We start from the raw sequence: 18,972 nt of genomic DNA on the forward strand, positions 1-18,972 counted from the left end.
TTGTAGAAATTAACCTTTTCACTGATACTTTTGTTTTTAACCTTTGTATAAGAAGTTACGGTGAGCTAAATATCTACTGACTACTGTACCTCTCAGAGTTAGGTTGGTGTTCCAGGGCTTGGTGATGGTAACTACGGTGAGCTAAATACAGTTATAAGGATGGTGTGACCATAACATTTTACTGGATATTGAAAGTTATTCAATTTAGGATTATACAATGCTTAACAGTTCTTAACCATACATGTTTAATATAGAACAAATGTAATTCAAGTTTTATTGAGTGCCCGCTCATATACTCCAGCTGTATTTGCTGTACTACGATGTGACTAACGCTGCTTTTACTTCATATGCAGGAACTGCCCGGTGTTGAAGAGGTGACAATTATACTGCCTGAAGATGTTGAAATAAAGCCGATTGGATTTGTGTCAAGTATAATTGAACAACTAGGTATGTAAAGTAGATTTGTATTCATGACCTTGAAGACCCCCCATATCTCTGAAATCATTTGAGACACATATTTCACAATTATATAAAACTACATTACGTTCAGCGTGGTGATGCTAAAGTTTCATATTATCAAATTGTCTCCTACGTATTTAATCTGTGATCATGACAGAAACAGATTTTTACCCTGAGGTCCCCTGTATACAGAGAGCTCAAATGATTGGAAAAGGAGCATTGAGAGTTACTCCTGCTGACTAAGGATGTAGTGTATGTTAATCATGTTAATATGACTTAAGATGCCAGTGTGCACTCCCCCTTTATGATGGGATATAAGGGTAGCCAGAACCAGTTTTGTAAGCATGCTTAATGTGGATAATACATCTTCTAAATTTGATTCCAACCTAGGACATTTTTTCACTAAAGCCTTGAAAGACCACAAGTACATTGTCCTTGCCTGTGGTTTACTGAAGGATTATAAGTATTTGTGATTTGTGATACGTTTACTGATTTGGGGCCAAACATGGAGGACAGTTTTGTGTGCAACCGTAAGAACAAGTTTTGTTAAAAAATGTTAAGCAAAAATAAGGCTTTGTTTTTAATAAAAGTTGTATCTGACATTGAATGTTGGAAATGAGGGATTATATAATTGAACAAGACAGAAAGTCTTCACAGTGCAGATAAATAAAATTGGAAAAGTCAAAGACAACAGAATAAAGTTAAGCTGTGTACTTATGTATGTTAGTTCATCATTTATAAGCCTTCAGATATCGGAGCACTGCAGATAAAGCATGTAGTTTCCTCATAACATTGTTTTTGTTTTGCTTCATTTTATTATTCTGTACATAAGTTGAGAAATTAATATTGAGATAATGTTTGTTTTAAGTACAAGGGTGCTAAGATCCAGGTAGTTATTTTGCACTGTGCCCTGTGTAAACTTAACAGCAATGCAAATTACTCAACTCACACAAATAATGATCTGCAGTTATGATGATGAGGGTCTCAATGAGCGCATCAGTCTATTTAGCGGCTGCACTTGCAGAGTTAGGAGTACAGAGAGCAGTAGTCGCTGTATGACATTTGTGGAGCATGAAAATACAAAGCAAAAAAATGTCAGAGGAAGGCAGCAAAATCATCTTGGTGCACGGAAAAGGAAAGAGGTTTTCTGAGGAGCTGAGCATCATTACGGCTCACGTCACTCGGCATGAAACTTTTGTTTGAAAAAACCTCAGCCAATATCAGTTATGCTAGTATCCTTAGGACATTATATGTACTGGCCTGCCCTTTTCAGCATGACATCCAGAAATGTGCCTAGCACTCTGGAAAAGGTGCATTGGGCTATCCCTCTAGACATTCCAAGTGTGGTCTGAAAGAAACCAAAGGCTAAGTAGTGCAGAGAACAGTTTACAGTTTTCCCTTTCCAGTCTGATGTCGGACCCTGTCCGACATCATCAAAAAGATGTAAAGCACAGGTCTCTAGATGTTTTTTCTCTGGAAAAAGCAGAGAGAACGTTTCAATGGCCGAGTGGGACCGATAGGAGCTGAATGAAATGAGAAAAAGGGCGTATCTTATAGCCCCATGCATTACAGAGATAACATGGACATAACAAAGGAGGTAGCTGCTTCTGCATTCAGCGCTCAAAGAATATCACATACATTTGTAGAGCTTTTTGAGATGTTATAGTAATAAAATAATGACTTAGATCGCGTTATTGACGAGTTTGGTGATAAAACGAGTGATCAGGAGAGGATTTATCAGTATGCACGTCTATAAAGAGGTATGTGAAAAATACAGCAAACAAGGGGTGTGGCTTGGCTGGAGATACAGTACTGAGTGTTATTTTGCGTTTTGGTGCCTTTTTAAACCCGTTTTATTCTGAAAAAAAAAATGTTAAACAGCGTCTGTGAAAATAAAATTGACCTGACGTGCCTGACCAGCGCTGAATAAATGGACTGCAAAGAGTTAATACCTGTGCAGTTAGTTTGGCAAGCAGGTGATGTTTTAATGTGAATCACAGTGTATTCTGTATATGTGATAACAGTATAAAGTAAAATATTATGTACAGTAAGTGACTTAATGTATTGCATTTAAATTGCCCAGCAAAAACTAAAATACTACTAGTACCAATACAAAATAACAAGTGGGGGGTGGGACAAACAAACACCCACTATTTTTCCAACTGGGACATTTTTTAGTTGTTTTAACATTTCTTATTGGAGCTTGCCATTGTAAAGTTATGAGGATGAGTAACTTTACAATATAGTGTGGTTGCCCTTATTATTCTTTGCTACGTGGATATGCTGTAGTGGAGGTAGGTGCAGTTTTATACATATACAGATAAGTTTTCCAAGGGCATTGTTTAGAACAAGTTGTTAATGTTGGAAATTGAGGTTTTCTGTTTGTTCAGTCGGCTGTATTTACATGTATTTCTCGCTTTTTGTATTTCCTCTTATCCACAGAACACATATCCTGCATTGTAATCTCAGGGCATAAGGAGACTGTCTGTCTCTCCTTACAACACTCATACTTTTTCACATGAGGTGCCTTGAATTGTAAACAATCTTTCCTTGTTGGGTTTTTTTTTTTTTTTTTTGCACATATTTCTAAAGAATTAATATATGAGCTTCATGTCTTCTTTTGCTGTTAAAGTAATTGTTGTTAACAAAATATTTATGTAAATGTTAGCCATTTTACACTTCTGCTAACTACACGCTTTGAGTAGTCGGGGGCTGTGTTTCACATCGGTTGTACAGCCAATGGATGACAGGCACAGACCACAGGAGCTGCTGCTGATTGACGGTGAAGTGAGATGAGGCGGGACTAACTGGGGCTAAAGACCAATGACTGGGAGTGTTTGTTGGTGGTGGTGTTGTGAAGCAGAGAGATTAGCAAATAAACAGAGACAGAGTAGTTACACCCTGAGATTCCCTGTAAAAATTAATTACTTTGTGGCATAGGTCGTGGCCCACAGCAAACTGTTAATTGTTAGTTTAATAATTGGCAGATTGTCTTTGATCCTTTTATTAGTGTAATAAATATCGAGTTTGAGGATCTGATTAACTTTTCATGTCGGGTTGATTTGGAATAAAAGCTCTGTTTGGCATTCTTGCATGTTGGATTAAGATTTGGTGGACATTTAAACGATTCATGTCAGATTGATTTGAATAAAAATTTAGCTTAAATTCAGGATTCTTGCTTCTTCTACTGCATTTTAATTATTTAACAAATAAAGCAAAGGCAGAATACTGCATACATGAAATGAACAGGTACATGTAATACTGCTTTTATTCACAACAGTTTACCATTCATCTTGATTGTCCTTTCACTATAACGACCCCTCAATCTAATGAACAAAAGGCTTGGACCCCAACAGGTTCGTTATAACAAGGGTGTACTGTACCGTCTAAAAACATGTCAACAGGGGAAGCAGTTGATTGGTTATTGACAGGAAAGAAGCCAATGAAGTTAGGCAATTTTTTTTGCAAAACTCCAATTTTCATTCTAGGTGATGTGACCGAGGAAGTACACGACAGCCCTAAGAGCATGGCTTTTTTTTTTTTTTTTTTTTAATAAACTGTTGTAGTAACAGATATCCTGTATATTTTTATATAACATGTTTCTTTCAAAATTGTACGTTGAGGCCTATAACATTATTAGATGTACATGGCAGAGAGCTATTTTGTTAGCTACAATTACTTAACATTCTATAAAAGTCTGTGTTTTTTTGTTTTTTTTTAAATAAGTTGATTAATTCTACCTTGCCAGTCCCCTTGTTATAATCACATGACATTCTGTGTCAAGAAATTAATATAATGGCATTATTTTTTTATTATTATTTACTTATTGTATTTAGGTCAAACAAATTGCATTTTATTTGCCCAAAAAATAAGAAGTATGGTACGGATTAGAAATCTTGATAATTTGTACAGAATGTGCATCGGTAGGCATCCACACCCGTCAACCTCCCCCACAGACCCATAATCATTCACGTGTAATAATTTAAGGATTTCTAGGTGAGTCTTGGTTCTAAAAATATACAGTAATGAGGTTACAGTTTCTGATTGCATCATGATTCAGTTCCACATGAGGTATGTTGCAGCCCTTAAGCCATAATACATGTTTTTCTAAGTTATTATTTTCTGAAAGTTCAAACTGAAAGTTTATTTCAAGGTGCACTAAACTGGTTTTAATTTGTTGCAATTTCTAAACCTGCTTAAAAGGTTGCCATGGGGCACACATATATACAATTGTAGTAAAACGTTTACAAACCCAATAGAAATTTCTCATACAAAGCATTTGAGGAAAAATCTTTTGTAGCAGAAGTTTGGTTTTGTGAATGAGGGGAATAAAGTTACAAAAAGTCTCCAATTATTTATTATAGCAATGTTTTTTTTTCAATATGATAATGCAGAACATAATTATAGAAAAGGTTGGTAGGTGAACATTCTTAGAGTATAAAATGGTTAGGCATAGGATGATTGCTGTCATTATCAATAAGTCAATATGGCAAAAAGTAAAGGGCTATCTGAAAGCCTTAGGCAGAAAATTATTTATTGTCATGAAGCTGAAGAAGGATGCAAGAAGATTTCCAAGCATTTGAGTGTCCCAATTTCAACTATTTTTTCTGTTATCAAGAAATACAAGACTCATGGTGCTGTCTCGGTCTGGAAGAAAGAAGGTTCTTTCCCCAAGAACAAGCACAAGAATTGTGAGGAAGGTTAATAACAATCAGGGATTGTCTGCCAAAGATATTCAAGTGAATTAGCTGCAAGTGGGCCTGGGGTTTCCATTTCAACCATAGGTTGAGTATTGCATTGTGAAGGTCTCAATGGTCGCAGGCCAAGGAAAAAGCCACTTAAGAAAACATCGCAAGGACAATCGCTTAAAGTTTGCAAAACAGTCTTTGAATGATGGATATGAGTTCTGGTCAAAGGTTTTGTGGAGTGATGAAACAAAAATCGAGCTATTTGGTCACGTTGATAGTCGTTGCGTTTGGAGAAAGTCTGGTGAGGCGTACAAAGAAAAGAACACCGTGGACGTGGTAATATCCTTCTGTGGGGCTGTTTTACCCCTAATGGCACAGAAAATGTAGTTCCTACATGGTAAAATGGATTCCATAGCATACCAAAAGATATTGGCCAATCACCTGACACCCTCTGCTACAAAACTTGGTTTAAAGTGCTACTGGATGTTCCAACACAACAACGATTCAAAGCACACATCAAAATCTACATCAGAATGGTTAAAGAAGAATAAAATCAAGGTTTTGGAATGGCCTAGTCAAAGTCCTGATCTAAATCAGAATGAGAATCATTGGTACGAGTTGAAGAAGGCTGTGCAAAAGAAGTCCTCGGAATTTGAATGAATTGAAGAATGGTCAAAAATCACTAAAGAATTATGCCAAAAGCTCAATGACAAACATCCTAATTGTTTGAAAGAGGTTATTATTAATAAAGGTGTCTCAACTAGCTTTTATTTTGACAGGGTATGATTACTTTTGAATTCGCATTTTTGGAGTTTTGCAAAAAAATTGCTGTGATAAATAATTGTAGACCTATTTCAACTCAGGTGCAAATGATTTATTTGAAAGGTCACAAAATTTGTCACATGGTTTCAGCGTGTGTGTACTCAAAGTGGTTTAACTTGTAGATAATTTCCTTCAGGTATATAAAGACTTTCAAGCTGCAGTTCACATAGTGATCCAACAAAACAACCATGAAGACCAAGGAGCTTTCAAAACAAGTCAGGGATAAAGTGGTAGAGAGGCTACCCAGATCAGGTTGCCTTCCCAAACTGAGCAGCCAGGCAAGCAGGAAAGTAGTTTGGGATGACACTCTGAAGCCAACAATGACCTTGAGAGATCTGCAAAGTTCTGTGTCTGAGATGGGAGTCAGTGTTCACACATCAACAATAAGTCAGTCCCTACACAAAGCTAGCCTGTATGTACAGGTGGCAAGAAAGAAGCCATTACTCAAAAAGCCTTATCTTAAAGCACATTTTGCGAAAAAGCATGTAGATGTACTGCAGACATGCGGAAAAAGGTTTTGTGATCAGACAAGACAAAAATGTAATTATTCTGTCTAAATTCCAAGCTTTACGTCTGGTGCAAGCCAAACACTGCACATCACCCAGTAAAAACCATCCAAGGTGTCAAGCATGGTGGTGGCAGCATCATGTTATGGGGGTGCTTCTCTTCAGCAGGGACTGCAAAGCTTGTCAGGGTAGAGGGGAGAATGGATGGTGCAAAATACAGGTGAATCCTTCAGATTGAACAAGAAGAGAATTAATGTTCTTGAGTGGCCCAGTCAAAGTCCTGACTTGAATCCAGTTATGGCGAGACTTGAAGATTGCAGTCCATCGACGATTTCCAACAAACTTATCAGAACTGGAGCAATTTTCCTGTGAAGAATGTGCAAAAATTTCACCATCCTACTGTGCAAAGCTAATAGAGACCTATCCAAAAAGATTCATAGCAGTAATTGCTGCTTCTACCAAGTACTGTCTTAAGGGGCTGGATACTTCTGCAACCAGTAAATTTCATTTTGTACATTTTCTTTGAAACTTTTGCTGACATTTAACCTCCTCTTCATAGAACAGTGTTCAGTTTAACCACTACAGCTTGGAATAAAAAAAAGTTTGTTTGAAAAACTGTGCCTAGATTAGATTAGATTATTTGTAATTCAACAAAATGTGACATTATTGGCAGGGGGTGAATAATTCTGCAAAGCACTGTATGTAAAGCCCCCAGTCTGAAGTTCGAAGAATTTAAGAGCAGAATTTATACAAAATGCATACCATTTGGAAGTCCGAACCCTGGATTCGGGAATCAGAATTCAGAAGAGGGGATCAAGGAATTTTAAAACCCAGATGAAATGTATTTTCAGTATCAGATAATGGTTATTGTACTGTGTGTCCTGATTTATAAATGTACATGAAATAAAATAGTTTCTTTGCAGTTTGTTTTGTGCTTTTTTGTCCCTCCCCCTTGCCAAAATGATATGCACTGTCGGTGTTCAATTGTACCATAGAGATTGTAATAGAAGCACATTTCAAAACGTTAATACAGTGTGCACAATGTTGCACATCCCATTGTTTTACACTGTTACAACAGTTTTACCTGAAAACGCATGGTAGCAGCATGGTTAAAAGCCCAAGTTAAGTGTATTTATTGATGTAGCGCCTTTCAATCAACAGTATCTCAAAGCACTTTTACAAGTCAATAAAAACAAAAAATACAATAAAATTAATTAACACAATACAGAACAAACATAGTTATAGTAAAATAAATCAAAATTTAAAATACTGGAGAAATAATGACAAAGTAACAAGTACAGGTGTGTCACAAAGACGGCTGTAGTGGGTGATGTCAGACAAGAAACGGGGACCATCACGGAACGGACAGAGACATGGAGTCAAAACTGACAACACTAAACAAGACAGTGGGCGAACACTAAACACACAAGTAGAGTGCTGGCCCTCCAGTACTCGTAGCAGTTGTAAATATTAACTCGGTCTCTCACCTGTTCTCCAGTTCCCGAACACACAACCCCAAGTTTGTGAGTGAAAACATGCTGCTTTTATGCAGCTGTACCGAGACTCGATTGCTAATCATTCAGTTGTAGTCTTGGTACAACTGCCCGTGAATTAATCTAGTGCAATTTCCCATGCTCACATACTACGTTTTACCTGCACGTGAAGTGATGTGCAATCCTTGTGCCTAAATACAAATATACATTTTAAATTACTTGTGTTCATAACCCATATTATATCCTGTATACTAACTACAATACACCAAGATTAACACAATGCATACAACATATAACACAAAACTATGCACAGGGGCGGGGCACACTGCCACAAGATGTTATATACTGACACACCTACTGTGTCAACATGTACAGAAGTTGGTATTGTGACAGCAACCTTGTCAAGTACAGGATATTATGTACTGACAGCCACAGTGGCTGTGTCACCACGTAATCACCTGTTTTTGTTGACACTTGTTGAAGCTAAACAGTTACTTTGTCAGAAATGAAGCACGTAGGCTTTTAATCATGCTACAGCCATGCATTTTTAGGGAAAATTGCTGTAACAGTGTGAACTGTATGTTAATGTTTTGAAATGTGCTTCTATTACAATCATTACAGTGCAATTGAATGTCGTCGGTGGAGATGGGGGAGGGAGAGAAAGCAAATGGCTAAATAACTTATTACATGTACACTTATCAGGACAAATACAATAATCTTCTTATACTAAAAATATATTTTTTTAAGATCCAGATTGCCGACTGCAGCAATGTCACGTCTGCTGCGTTTTGCAGAGTCACCACCCACTCAGTGTCATGTGCAGAAACCAATACTGTATGCACGCACACCCACCTTATACACATGCAAACCAACACTCACGTACTCTTTTTACTCAGTCTTATTCAGTTTTTATTTACTCTGCACACTCTCAACTCAGGGGAGACGTTAGGAAGACAGAGATATTATAAACCCCTAGTGGTTTATGTTCGAGCACTGGACGAGCTGTAAGTATGTTCATATAACCTTTATTTAATCGAAAACATAGACACTCAAGACTCAGTTATTTTAAGTTTTACGAATCAGAGCAATGCTCCTTCGGTTTATTAAAATGCTTTTAATATTTGGAAAAAGGTAGGTTGTTCAGACCTCCAAATTCCAACACAAGCAGTATATAAGCACCAACTTCTATATTTCAGTTTCATTCAATACAAGACTCTCTTAAAAACAAAACATAGTTTCAAAACACTATAGCAATGCAACCAATGCATGTAAGATATAATAATGTTAGTAATATGCTTACCTCCTATTATAAGGATAAGTAGCGTGAACAAAGGAATCAGTCTGGTGGAGATCTGCAAGTGATGGACCACTTCACCCTGTCAAGCAAAGGTCTTGATTGTGGTAGCCCTTTGCGAGAAGTTTGAGTTTTTATAGGATTCGTCTCCATAGGAATACATGGAGAATCTTTATCAAGTCCAATTCTTATCTTTTTGGCACACAACAGCCTAAAAATGTAGAGCCTTGTGCCAACAATTAATAGTAATATAACATCTGGTCCACACACCTGATCATGATCTCACCAGCTCATCTCTCGACCCCTTCTCTATCTAAAACGTTAGGTAAAACAAATAAATTATTATGTTGAATATATAAGTGTTGTTCAAAATATATACAACGCTAATGTTATTGTCAAGTATATAAGTGTTGTTTAAAATATATGCAACACTAATGTTATTGTCGAATATATAAGTGTAGTTTAAAATATATGCAACACTAATGTTATTGTTGAGTATATAAGTGTTGTTTGAAATATATACAACACTATTAGTTAAATGTACTTGAGTCATTGATACTATTTTATTATTATAATTTGGGAGGACAGCTTGTAACAGAGAAAAACCCACTTGCTTCTCGATCAATGACCTGTCTCACCTTTCGGCTATTTATTTGCAAGGTCTCTATTGAAATGTGAGTGCAAGTTAATATTTTGTCTTATTACAAGCAAATATATCTGTTAGAATTAATATATTTCCCAGTTCTGAATCATACTTCAAAAAGTGTCTCAAATGTTATAAGTTGATTATATGTAACTGATTACTTAAGTATCTCTTTTTCTTATTATATTTCTGCTAATTAGTTTTCCATCTTTCTTGGTGTGTTTAGCAGACATCATAGGGAACTTTTGTCTTATGTTTTCTTCCAATATAGAGTTTCTCTTCATAAACACTCTGTTTGTCCAAGTGTAATACTATTCCATAAGCCTTCCAACAGCACGAATTCAGTAGTTTTAACTAAGTTCATGCTGTTAGGAATACCCATAGAACAGTTAGACGAACTCAGCTAAACTGCGAATGATCTCTTATTTTTTCAGCTGCACAAAAACCAGCTAAAACCAATTTGCCAGTTGTGCGCTTAGCTTTCCAATTTCCAGCGATAGTCAAGGTTCCTCCTAATTTTTCTATGGCGAGAAGACACTCTAACCTTGACGCTGTTCGATAAGAGAACTCCGCTCTTTGTGACAACTATTCCAATACTTTCTGGCACGACTTCAAGACAGGCTCACAAGTTATAAAGTTTTTACTTTCTTAAAACCCATCTATTCTTTTTCTTAAAATTACCCTTTTTTATATTTCAACATCATAATAAGCACATCAGGTATTTCATTCCATTCATTTTCTCCATTCCCCAACTTCCCAATATTGGAGTAGAAGAGATGAACTAAGAGAAACCCCATAGTTGTTTAAATGTGAAACAGTTTTTATCCATTTTATCATAACAGGCAGTGTTTAAGCATGTGTGCGCATTTTAGGCTATTGTTCATACTACTTCTAAAGGCAAGCATACTATACAAAATTCTACTTCATCCTACTTCACACAGTAAAAAAGTGCTACAGAAACTTGTCTTTTAATTCTGGGAATGAAGCCCGTCTTGATAAGAAACTGCTCAAAGACTGGCCACTGCCCAAAAGCTGGCTATGTATCAAATTATACCAGTTTCTTACTACACTATTTTATACCAGTTTCTTACGGCATCATTTTATACCTAAAGAATGCATGATTTTCACAATTATTGATTAAAGTAGCATTAAACATTACTTTAGATTACACATTCACATAATTTCCCAAACTAAAAGATTATACAAACACTACAGAAGATTATAATTTTCCAAGCTAAAAGATTATACAAATACTACAAAAGATTATAATTTTCCAAACTAAAAGATTATACAAATACTACAAAAGATTATAATTTTCCAAACTAAAATGACTTATACCCGGCTAAATGAATACCCCTGCATCTATCACATCCACACATGTTTTATTTTTGTATTTGTATCCAGCAGATACAGAGTTAATTTGCTCTATCAACAATTGTTCAGTTTCACTAAGGTTAGAATGTGAATAGTCAGTGGGGTGATTGGGCATTGATTGGACAGGCCAGTCTAGTTGGTAGGAATAATGGCATGGCCTAATTAAGAGTTTATTACCTCATTGAAAGGGAGTATATGAAGGGGAGATGAGATCTCATTAGAGGAGCGATAGCAAAGTGCTGCATTAAGCCCTTCAAATGCTGTTGAGTGTGGTGTGGTGGTGTGTGTCTGTGTGTGTTTATCATTTGGGGACCCATTTGGGCATTTTTTGTTTCGTGATTTTAGGGAGAATGTTTGTTTTGTTTTGTTAGCTCATTCCATGCCAAAAGCACTAAACTCCAGTGCTGTTGTCAGATATTTTCGAATTTTTTGTACGCACCACCCATTCTCAGACCTCCGATAAGTCATCCTCTCGCTTTTGTTTAAATGTCTTTTATGGTTTAAAGTAATGTTAGCTAACATGCAAGCTTGACAAATTCTTCAACCTTGATTTCAAAATGAGAAAAATAAATATGGCCTTAAATTGATTTTGAGCTTCCAGGGCTAAAAAAATGTCCAACATTTTAATCCAAAATTAAATGCGTCAGTTTCCCTATTCTTACTTGCCATAGCTGTCATTGACCCTGAAGTAAATAAAATCCATGTTTTATCTTTTTTTTTTTTTTTTTTAAAGGAAGTACATCAAAGTTAAAGCTTTATTATGAAAGCTAGTTACAAATGTTAACATCTTCATGCATTTTTGTATTTTACTGTTTTGGGGGGAATGGCCTGAGTGATGTTACGTTACTCTACACATTGAGAGGGATACAAGTTAACATGAGCACTTCTGTATTAAACAGGTCTGTGATAGAAGTAATAATCAAGTATATTGAAGCATAACAACCTGCACGTCCATGTGCATTAGCTCCTTTGGGGTGCAAACATATACAAACTATAAACAACCTTATAATCGGATAAAGCAGACACCATAAAAAATGTTTTGAAGGCTTCAATGTAATTAACTTTTTATTTTGGAAAAAAATGCGTACATTGACAGTTCCTTAGACAATGTACTGACTGTGTCATTGACCAAAAGAGAAATGGTAAAACTAAAATTAGGACCACTGATTTCTTAATTTAGCACATTGCTAATATAATGTATAAATGTACATTGTTAATGTCCAACATTTAGATTGCTGTAAATTTTAAACATTCAAGTATTACTTTAAAAGAGTGTATGTTTTCTGCATTTCTTATATGAGGAAGACTGTTTGCTCCAATAAAAAATAAACTAATCTCAAAATCTGTATAGCTTGTGTTTCATCCACGGAGTTCATGGTAAACATGCCAGATTATTTAAGCAATAGAGCCCAAAGAAGAGGGCTTTACCATCTGTTAAGACCCACTTCGTGCTATAACAATGGCCTCACCAGACAGTAAAGCCCTCTTGAGGGTTTTATTGCAAATACAAAATGGTTATGTTAAATGATATTGTGTTTTTTTTTTTTTTTTTTTTTTTAACGCAGGTCTAGTTTTTGTTGCAAATTAGTACAGATGTTAACCTCAATATTCCATGAGTAATATGGTTTGCTCTTAATTTCATTTGTGGTCTGGTAGCCTTCGGGATTTATTATCCCTAAGGCCCTGTGAAAATCGCAGACATTTTCTTTAAAAGCCATGGCAGTGTCTTGGGTAAAGTATCGTATTCTATGAAATGTGCACAGATAAATTATGTGTACAGATTATTATTATTATTTTAAAATAAATGCACTGACATCACGAAAATCAACATCAAAGTTATTCAAGCACTTTACAATAGCTTGTGAAATGGTGTTGTAATTAACTGCCTGTAGATAAAGTGTATCTGCAAGGACAGCTTTCAGTTCTAGTACATCAGGTGCGTGTTCACCATTTAGGTCTTGAAAACAAATACAATGTGTAACCCATACTGATCTTGGGCATCAGTCGACTCGTCAGTCGACACTCAGTCTGAAGAATTTACATAACTTTTGGTTGTCCAATTTTTCAAGAGGGATATTTGCGCAAACAACGCCTCATCGGGTCAAAACGTGTAATGTGTTTTGTGCTTCACGGTTTTCAGTGGACTTTTGGAACATGGGCGTCACCGTTTTTTGTTTCTTTGCAAGTAAAGCAGTCATAGTACTGCTCTGGATAGCCGCCTTTCTCTTTCGGTGAATACTTGAATCTAAATGCTTGTCAACTGCTGATTATTGGGAATGATCTACAGTAACGTTGCAGGACCTTTAAAAGAGCTTACCTCCATTGCTGTGTAAAACTCCTGCTGGATTCTGCTTTACGTGATCTGCTGCAGACACATGTTTAGCCTTTTTAGAGACATACATGTTCTTGTTTACAGTGTGTAGTATTTTAATTTCCCGCCTAAATTGCATGTAGTCACGACAATCGCTGCACAGCACTGTGTATGGTGAATAGTACACAGAGGCACACAGAAGAGCTATATAGTTTTGTTAATGTCATTTAAAAAAAAAAAAAAATTCTAGAAATACAAATAATTATGAATTTATTTTTAATTTCTTAAGAATATTGTAAAAATTGCGGTATTGAGCTAATTTTTATTATCCCAGTGGTGGACTATGTCCCTGTGGGTATTTCCAACACCTCAGTATTAAAATAAAATCGTCTACTTACATGGAGCTGTTCAGTTCAGGTACCATGTATACAAAAGCAAACATGGTTTGTGAACCGTTTGTAAAAATAAAAGTACAACTAACTTTTTTAATTGGGATTTGAGTACAGGTTTGTTTATTTCTGCAAGTTTCAGTATTTAAGTTACTATTAGGTCCTAAAATGTATTGGTGAATGTGACAGGACTGGAAGGAGTCCCTGTCGTAATTTGCCCTCACGACCACCGGCAGTGCTGTGTAGGGTTGACCGTGATTGGATCAGGAGGCTGAACTCTGACCATGCAGGAAGTTCCGGGTCAGGCAGCCATCTTGGCCCAAGGTAGAACCATGCGGCCGTCGGGTCCCATCATTGCAATCAGCTGTGCTGTTCTCGTTGATTGGCTGACGTGGGGCAGCGTGCTGATTGCAGGGGTGGGACTTGGCAGTATTTAACCAGTATGGTTTTGCCATTCGCGCTCTCTGGGCTGAACTGAAAACACATGCTGTGCTTGCTTTGTTGCTTATTCACAGAAGCTTGAAAATCTTGGACACTCTTGGATTACTGGAGTGAGGAACCGAGGACTGGCCATTAATCTGTGAAAGGGAGCTAAGAAGCGGTGAGAGGAAACCCACCGCAGTACCACAACGAAACCCAGTGCTTCCTTTGTTGTTATTTATTTTGTAACCGTGACATTTTTGTTTACTCTTTTTATTTCAAACCTGAGTTTACCATTGCTGGTATTCCAGGTGGTTTTCTTGTTTATTTTTTGCAATACTGGACTGTTCTATTTTTATTGTTTTTGTAAAATAAAACCCTGCCCTGATAACATTGATGATACAGGGCTCGAAGGACTAATCTCCATTTCCGGCTCCTGTGTGCTGTCATTTCTGGTCCTTCCCAAAAGCTCCACCCACTACCCTCCCAAAGTGAAATAAAAATTAAAAAAAAAAAAAAAGTTGTAGTAATTTTAAACTAGTCGTCCACATGTGTATAATGGGGATTGTGCTGCTTGTTCAGTAACTTGTTTATAAAGTTTATTCAAAGCCTCCTTCCTGGCTTTTGTTAGAGAGAACAATGTCCTGTGTTACTGTGATATGCTGAATTAAATTTGCTGAAAGTAAATTGACAGCATCCAGTTGTTTTGATTTCTTTAACTTGTCATTCAGACTGGAGACTAGTTGCTATTTGGTTAATGTATTGCTACTCACACTACTGGGGGGGTGGGTGGGGTGGGGGGTATTTCGTATTTGCTATACTAAATTTTAAATAGGTAGACTGAGCATAGGACAATATGAAAGCAGACTTGGTGTACATTGACAGGCATCATTCAGAGGGTGTGTACTAGAAAATAAATTATTTCAAGGTAAATTATTGGGGTTCAAGTAGGTCAAAGGATTTTGAAGAATCTGTACAAAATCCCAGAATGAATGTTTTCCATCCATACAGTCGTAAACATGGCAGATGTGTATTGATCCACAACAAGAGACCAACGAGAGAGCTAGTCTATGTGAAGTGTGTACACCTGTAATTAAGATGAGAGAAAGGGTTTAAATCGGTGCACTGGTCAGAATAATGCTGAGGCTTTTTTTTTTTTTTTTTTTTTTGCATGCAGTGTTCTCTGCATCAAGCATTGTTGTCATTGTTTTGTGAACATTAGAACTTTTTATCTTGTATATATTTCTTTTGTAATGGTCCTTTCTTGCTTTTCTTGCTGAGATAATATAATTAAAGTTATTTACAAATCTTGCAGTTTTTGCAAATGCATTTTCAGATGCCAAGTGTCTCCTGTATTTACCCCTTATTTTTCATTCAAAGATGTGTAAATATACAGGGACCTAAAAATGAGCATAAATAGTGGATTTTTAATGTAATGTAATTCATGTATTATGTTATTTCAAATACTCAAATGTTTTTATGAAATTCCTTTTTTCTTTTCAGTAATAATTGAGTCACTGAAGGATACACCGCCACTTAAAGATGAAAGTGTTGTTTTTAATGAAGGAAGACGTGCTATTGGAAAGGTAAGTTTAAAAACAAATTCCACAGCTTCTAACAAACAGAACACTTATGCGAATAGGCAGGTATATCTGTAAATCCACATACACATCAGACAATATAAAAGTGTTATAGAATTGCTGTTCACTGTCATTTGCAGAAAAATGTGCCATATTAACCCTGAACTCACTCTGACCTGCAGCCCAACTACCTGACAATGATTTGCTGTCACTGAGAAGGCAGGAGGAAGACAGATAACAGATGTAATGTGTAGTAAGGTTGAGAATGGAAAAAAAAGACACATTCCCTTATTTTTAAATATGTTAGAAAAGAGAACGGAATGCAATTTGTCAGTGTAATTATCATTTAAGTTGTACTTGTAGACGCTACGCAGCTAAATATATTAAGAAAATCAAATTGTTTACAAATTGTATTTCACTGTACAGGTTTGGAGTAAATTTCATTTTCAGATTAAACAATGCGGCATCCATGAAGGATTTTATGAGTTCAGAAGAAAACAAAGAGCGCACTCTTGAATATGTGCTTTCATAAATGCACTGTATAAATGAAGTTCCACTCTGGAATAAAAAAAAAAAAAAGTTAATAAATAGTTTAAAGTAATATGTTTAATGTACTATAATCTAGAATACAGTTGTGTGTCCTGTGTTACTGTATCCATACCTAATCTAAGTCGAAACTGACTTTTTTTTTTTTTTTTTTTAGTTTTCTAAGTAGTGCCCCATATGTGTGGTTGACATTTTAATGTTGTCTTTTCTTTTGTCATACTTATGTGCGTGTCGGCAACAATAGACTAACATCACCCCCCCCACCCCTTGTTAATCAAACTTAATCAAGCTTGAAATCCTCTAAATACTATAGGATTTGAGCACAGATTTAATTTTTTATGTTGTAAATGTTACAGTTCATTGGATACTGGATTTACAGCAATCAAACTCATTATATCGCCTAATTTCAATCCACAGACCTTGATTTGTATAAAGATAGTAAAGGTTTAAACAAGATAGCAAATACCCCCTTAATGCAATAAACCACTGTTTAAAAAAAAAAAAAAAAATTATAAACAGATGCTAGGAATAGAACATTTTCCATTGCAGCTGACCAGGTTTACAGTAATATTATTGGGTCAAACACACACTGACTTCCTCAGCTTCACAATTCATTGAGCTAAAATGAAGTTAAAGTTAAAATATAGCAAGTGGTTAGGGGAGTGTGATACATCTATTCTGTTATAGAAATAGTAAAACCATAAATGGCTTTTATCATTTGTAGTATTATTGTTGTTTGTTTGTTTGTTTGTTTGTTTGTTTATTATTATTATTATTATTATTATTATTATTATTATTATTATTTTGTATTTGTTTGTTTTATTTGTTTATTTTTTCACAGATATTTGAAGTATTCGGGCCAGTCTTCCATCCTTATTATGTTATTCGATTCAACTCCCATCAACATATTGCAGAAAAAGACATTAAAATGCAAGAAAAAATGTATTATGCTCCTTCAGTTAAAGACTTTACTGAGTACATCTTTACAGAAAAACTTGAGAAGTAAGTCGTACGATTTTAAAATTATTCTGCAGCGCTTTAACACATTCAAAGTACAGTGATCTATGATGTTGTTTTATAACTGTTAAGTACTGTAAAACCAATGTTATAGAAAGATTAAATGTTAATGTGCTGGTTTTAGGGTGAACTGTGGTCCAGTGGTTGTGTTTACAGTTCCTTTATTGACACACTGGTATTTTTCCTGCATCTGTCAATGATAGCCATGGAATGTAAAATACGGTATTAGGAGTGGAGGCTGCTACCCGGTTTTATGGCCTTTGTTTGCTTGGCTTTTACAGCCAAAAAAGTAAATAAATAAATGCCTTGGTGTTACAGTAACCGCACAATTTTGTTGACAGGTAATACACTTTTCAACTTCAGACACTGACATTTTGTTTGTAGATTGTGGTTTCCAAGGCTCTAGGTCCAAGTTTAAATCGGCATCAGTATAACTTCCTTTCTGTTTTCAGTATAATGGAAACTCTTCAGGCAAAATCTAACACTACCCCTCACTTAGATCTGTGACAAGATTGATGCTGTACTGTATTCATGTGACACTATGGTTTCTGGGTGAAACTGTATGATTTTCTCAGTTAAGTGCCAATACCAGTGTTGTCTATTTAAAAAAAAAAAAAAAATTCACTGCTGAATTGTAGTACACTGTACCCATGCCAGTGATGCTATCCTTTCGACATTTTCCATTTTGTTTGCAAACCCATTCCATCAGAGATGCTATTCACCTCACACTTTTTCCACTTTGAATCTACCAAAATGTAACAATTTGAGTAACAAAAAAAGCAAATGTATTGCATGCTGATATAATTTGAGGTGGGATCTACTTCGCATAAATGCTTAGTGAATGTATCCAAACTCATCTGAAGCAGGTATGTATTTAAATCCTAGGTTTTATAGTAGCGCCTCCTGTTTTTTTTTTTTTTAATGTTCATGACTGCTGGCTGCCCTTTTTGCAGTTTAATGTTAGATGTTTAGTACTTCGTTTGATCCATTATCATTTTACTTAGACAATTGTTTTCCTCACATTTTTTGTAAAGTGTAATTACAAAACAAATTTTAGATTAAAAATTATTACATGACCCATTACACGACCGTTGCTTCTACAGTATTAAGCTGGGGTTTTGAAGTCCTGTTGTATACCTCATAGTTTGTAAATTATTTTCTTGTGTTATGCACACCTGTGTAGAGTACATAAACCACTGAACTCCCTCCTTGTGACTAGTTTCTTTTATAAAGACCAACTCACCAATAAGACACCTTTCTTTTGGGTCCCTTCAGTTTGAAGGTCACACTTCATTTAGCACTGTCTCTTCTCAACAGATCAGTTTGAACTGCTCATTGTGAAGTATCGTCTTTTCACTAACTTCTGTAAATCGATTCAGATATAGTAATAGTCTGGGCTTGTAAACAAAAAACCTAGATTTTTCCACCAA

General features: G+C 35.8%; 1 protein-coding gene across 1 annotated transcript; it reads left to right on the forward strand.

Annotated features, from left to right (window-relative positions):
* Positions 1 to 353: 353 nt before the first annotated feature.
* LOC121308133 (H/ACA ribonucleoprotein complex non-core subunit NAF1-like) lies at positions 354 to 17,556 on the forward strand (the record flags this gene model as incomplete). Its single annotated transcript, XM_041240424.1, has 3 exons — positions 354 to 447; positions 15,903 to 15,985; positions 17,367 to 17,556. Coding segments are annotated over 3 exons (342 nt in total), but the record flags the coding sequence as incomplete, so codon positions are not given.
* Positions 17,557 to 18,972: the final 1,416 nt, after the last annotated feature.

Source organism: Polyodon spathula, unplaced genomic scaffold (genome assembly GCF_017654505.1).
Source record: "Polyodon spathula isolate WHYD16114869_AA unplaced genomic scaffold, ASM1765450v1 scaffolds_405, whole genome shotgun sequence".
In the NCBI taxonomy this organism is placed as follows: Eukaryota; Metazoa; Chordata; class Actinopteri; order Acipenseriformes; family Polyodontidae; genus Polyodon; species Polyodon spathula.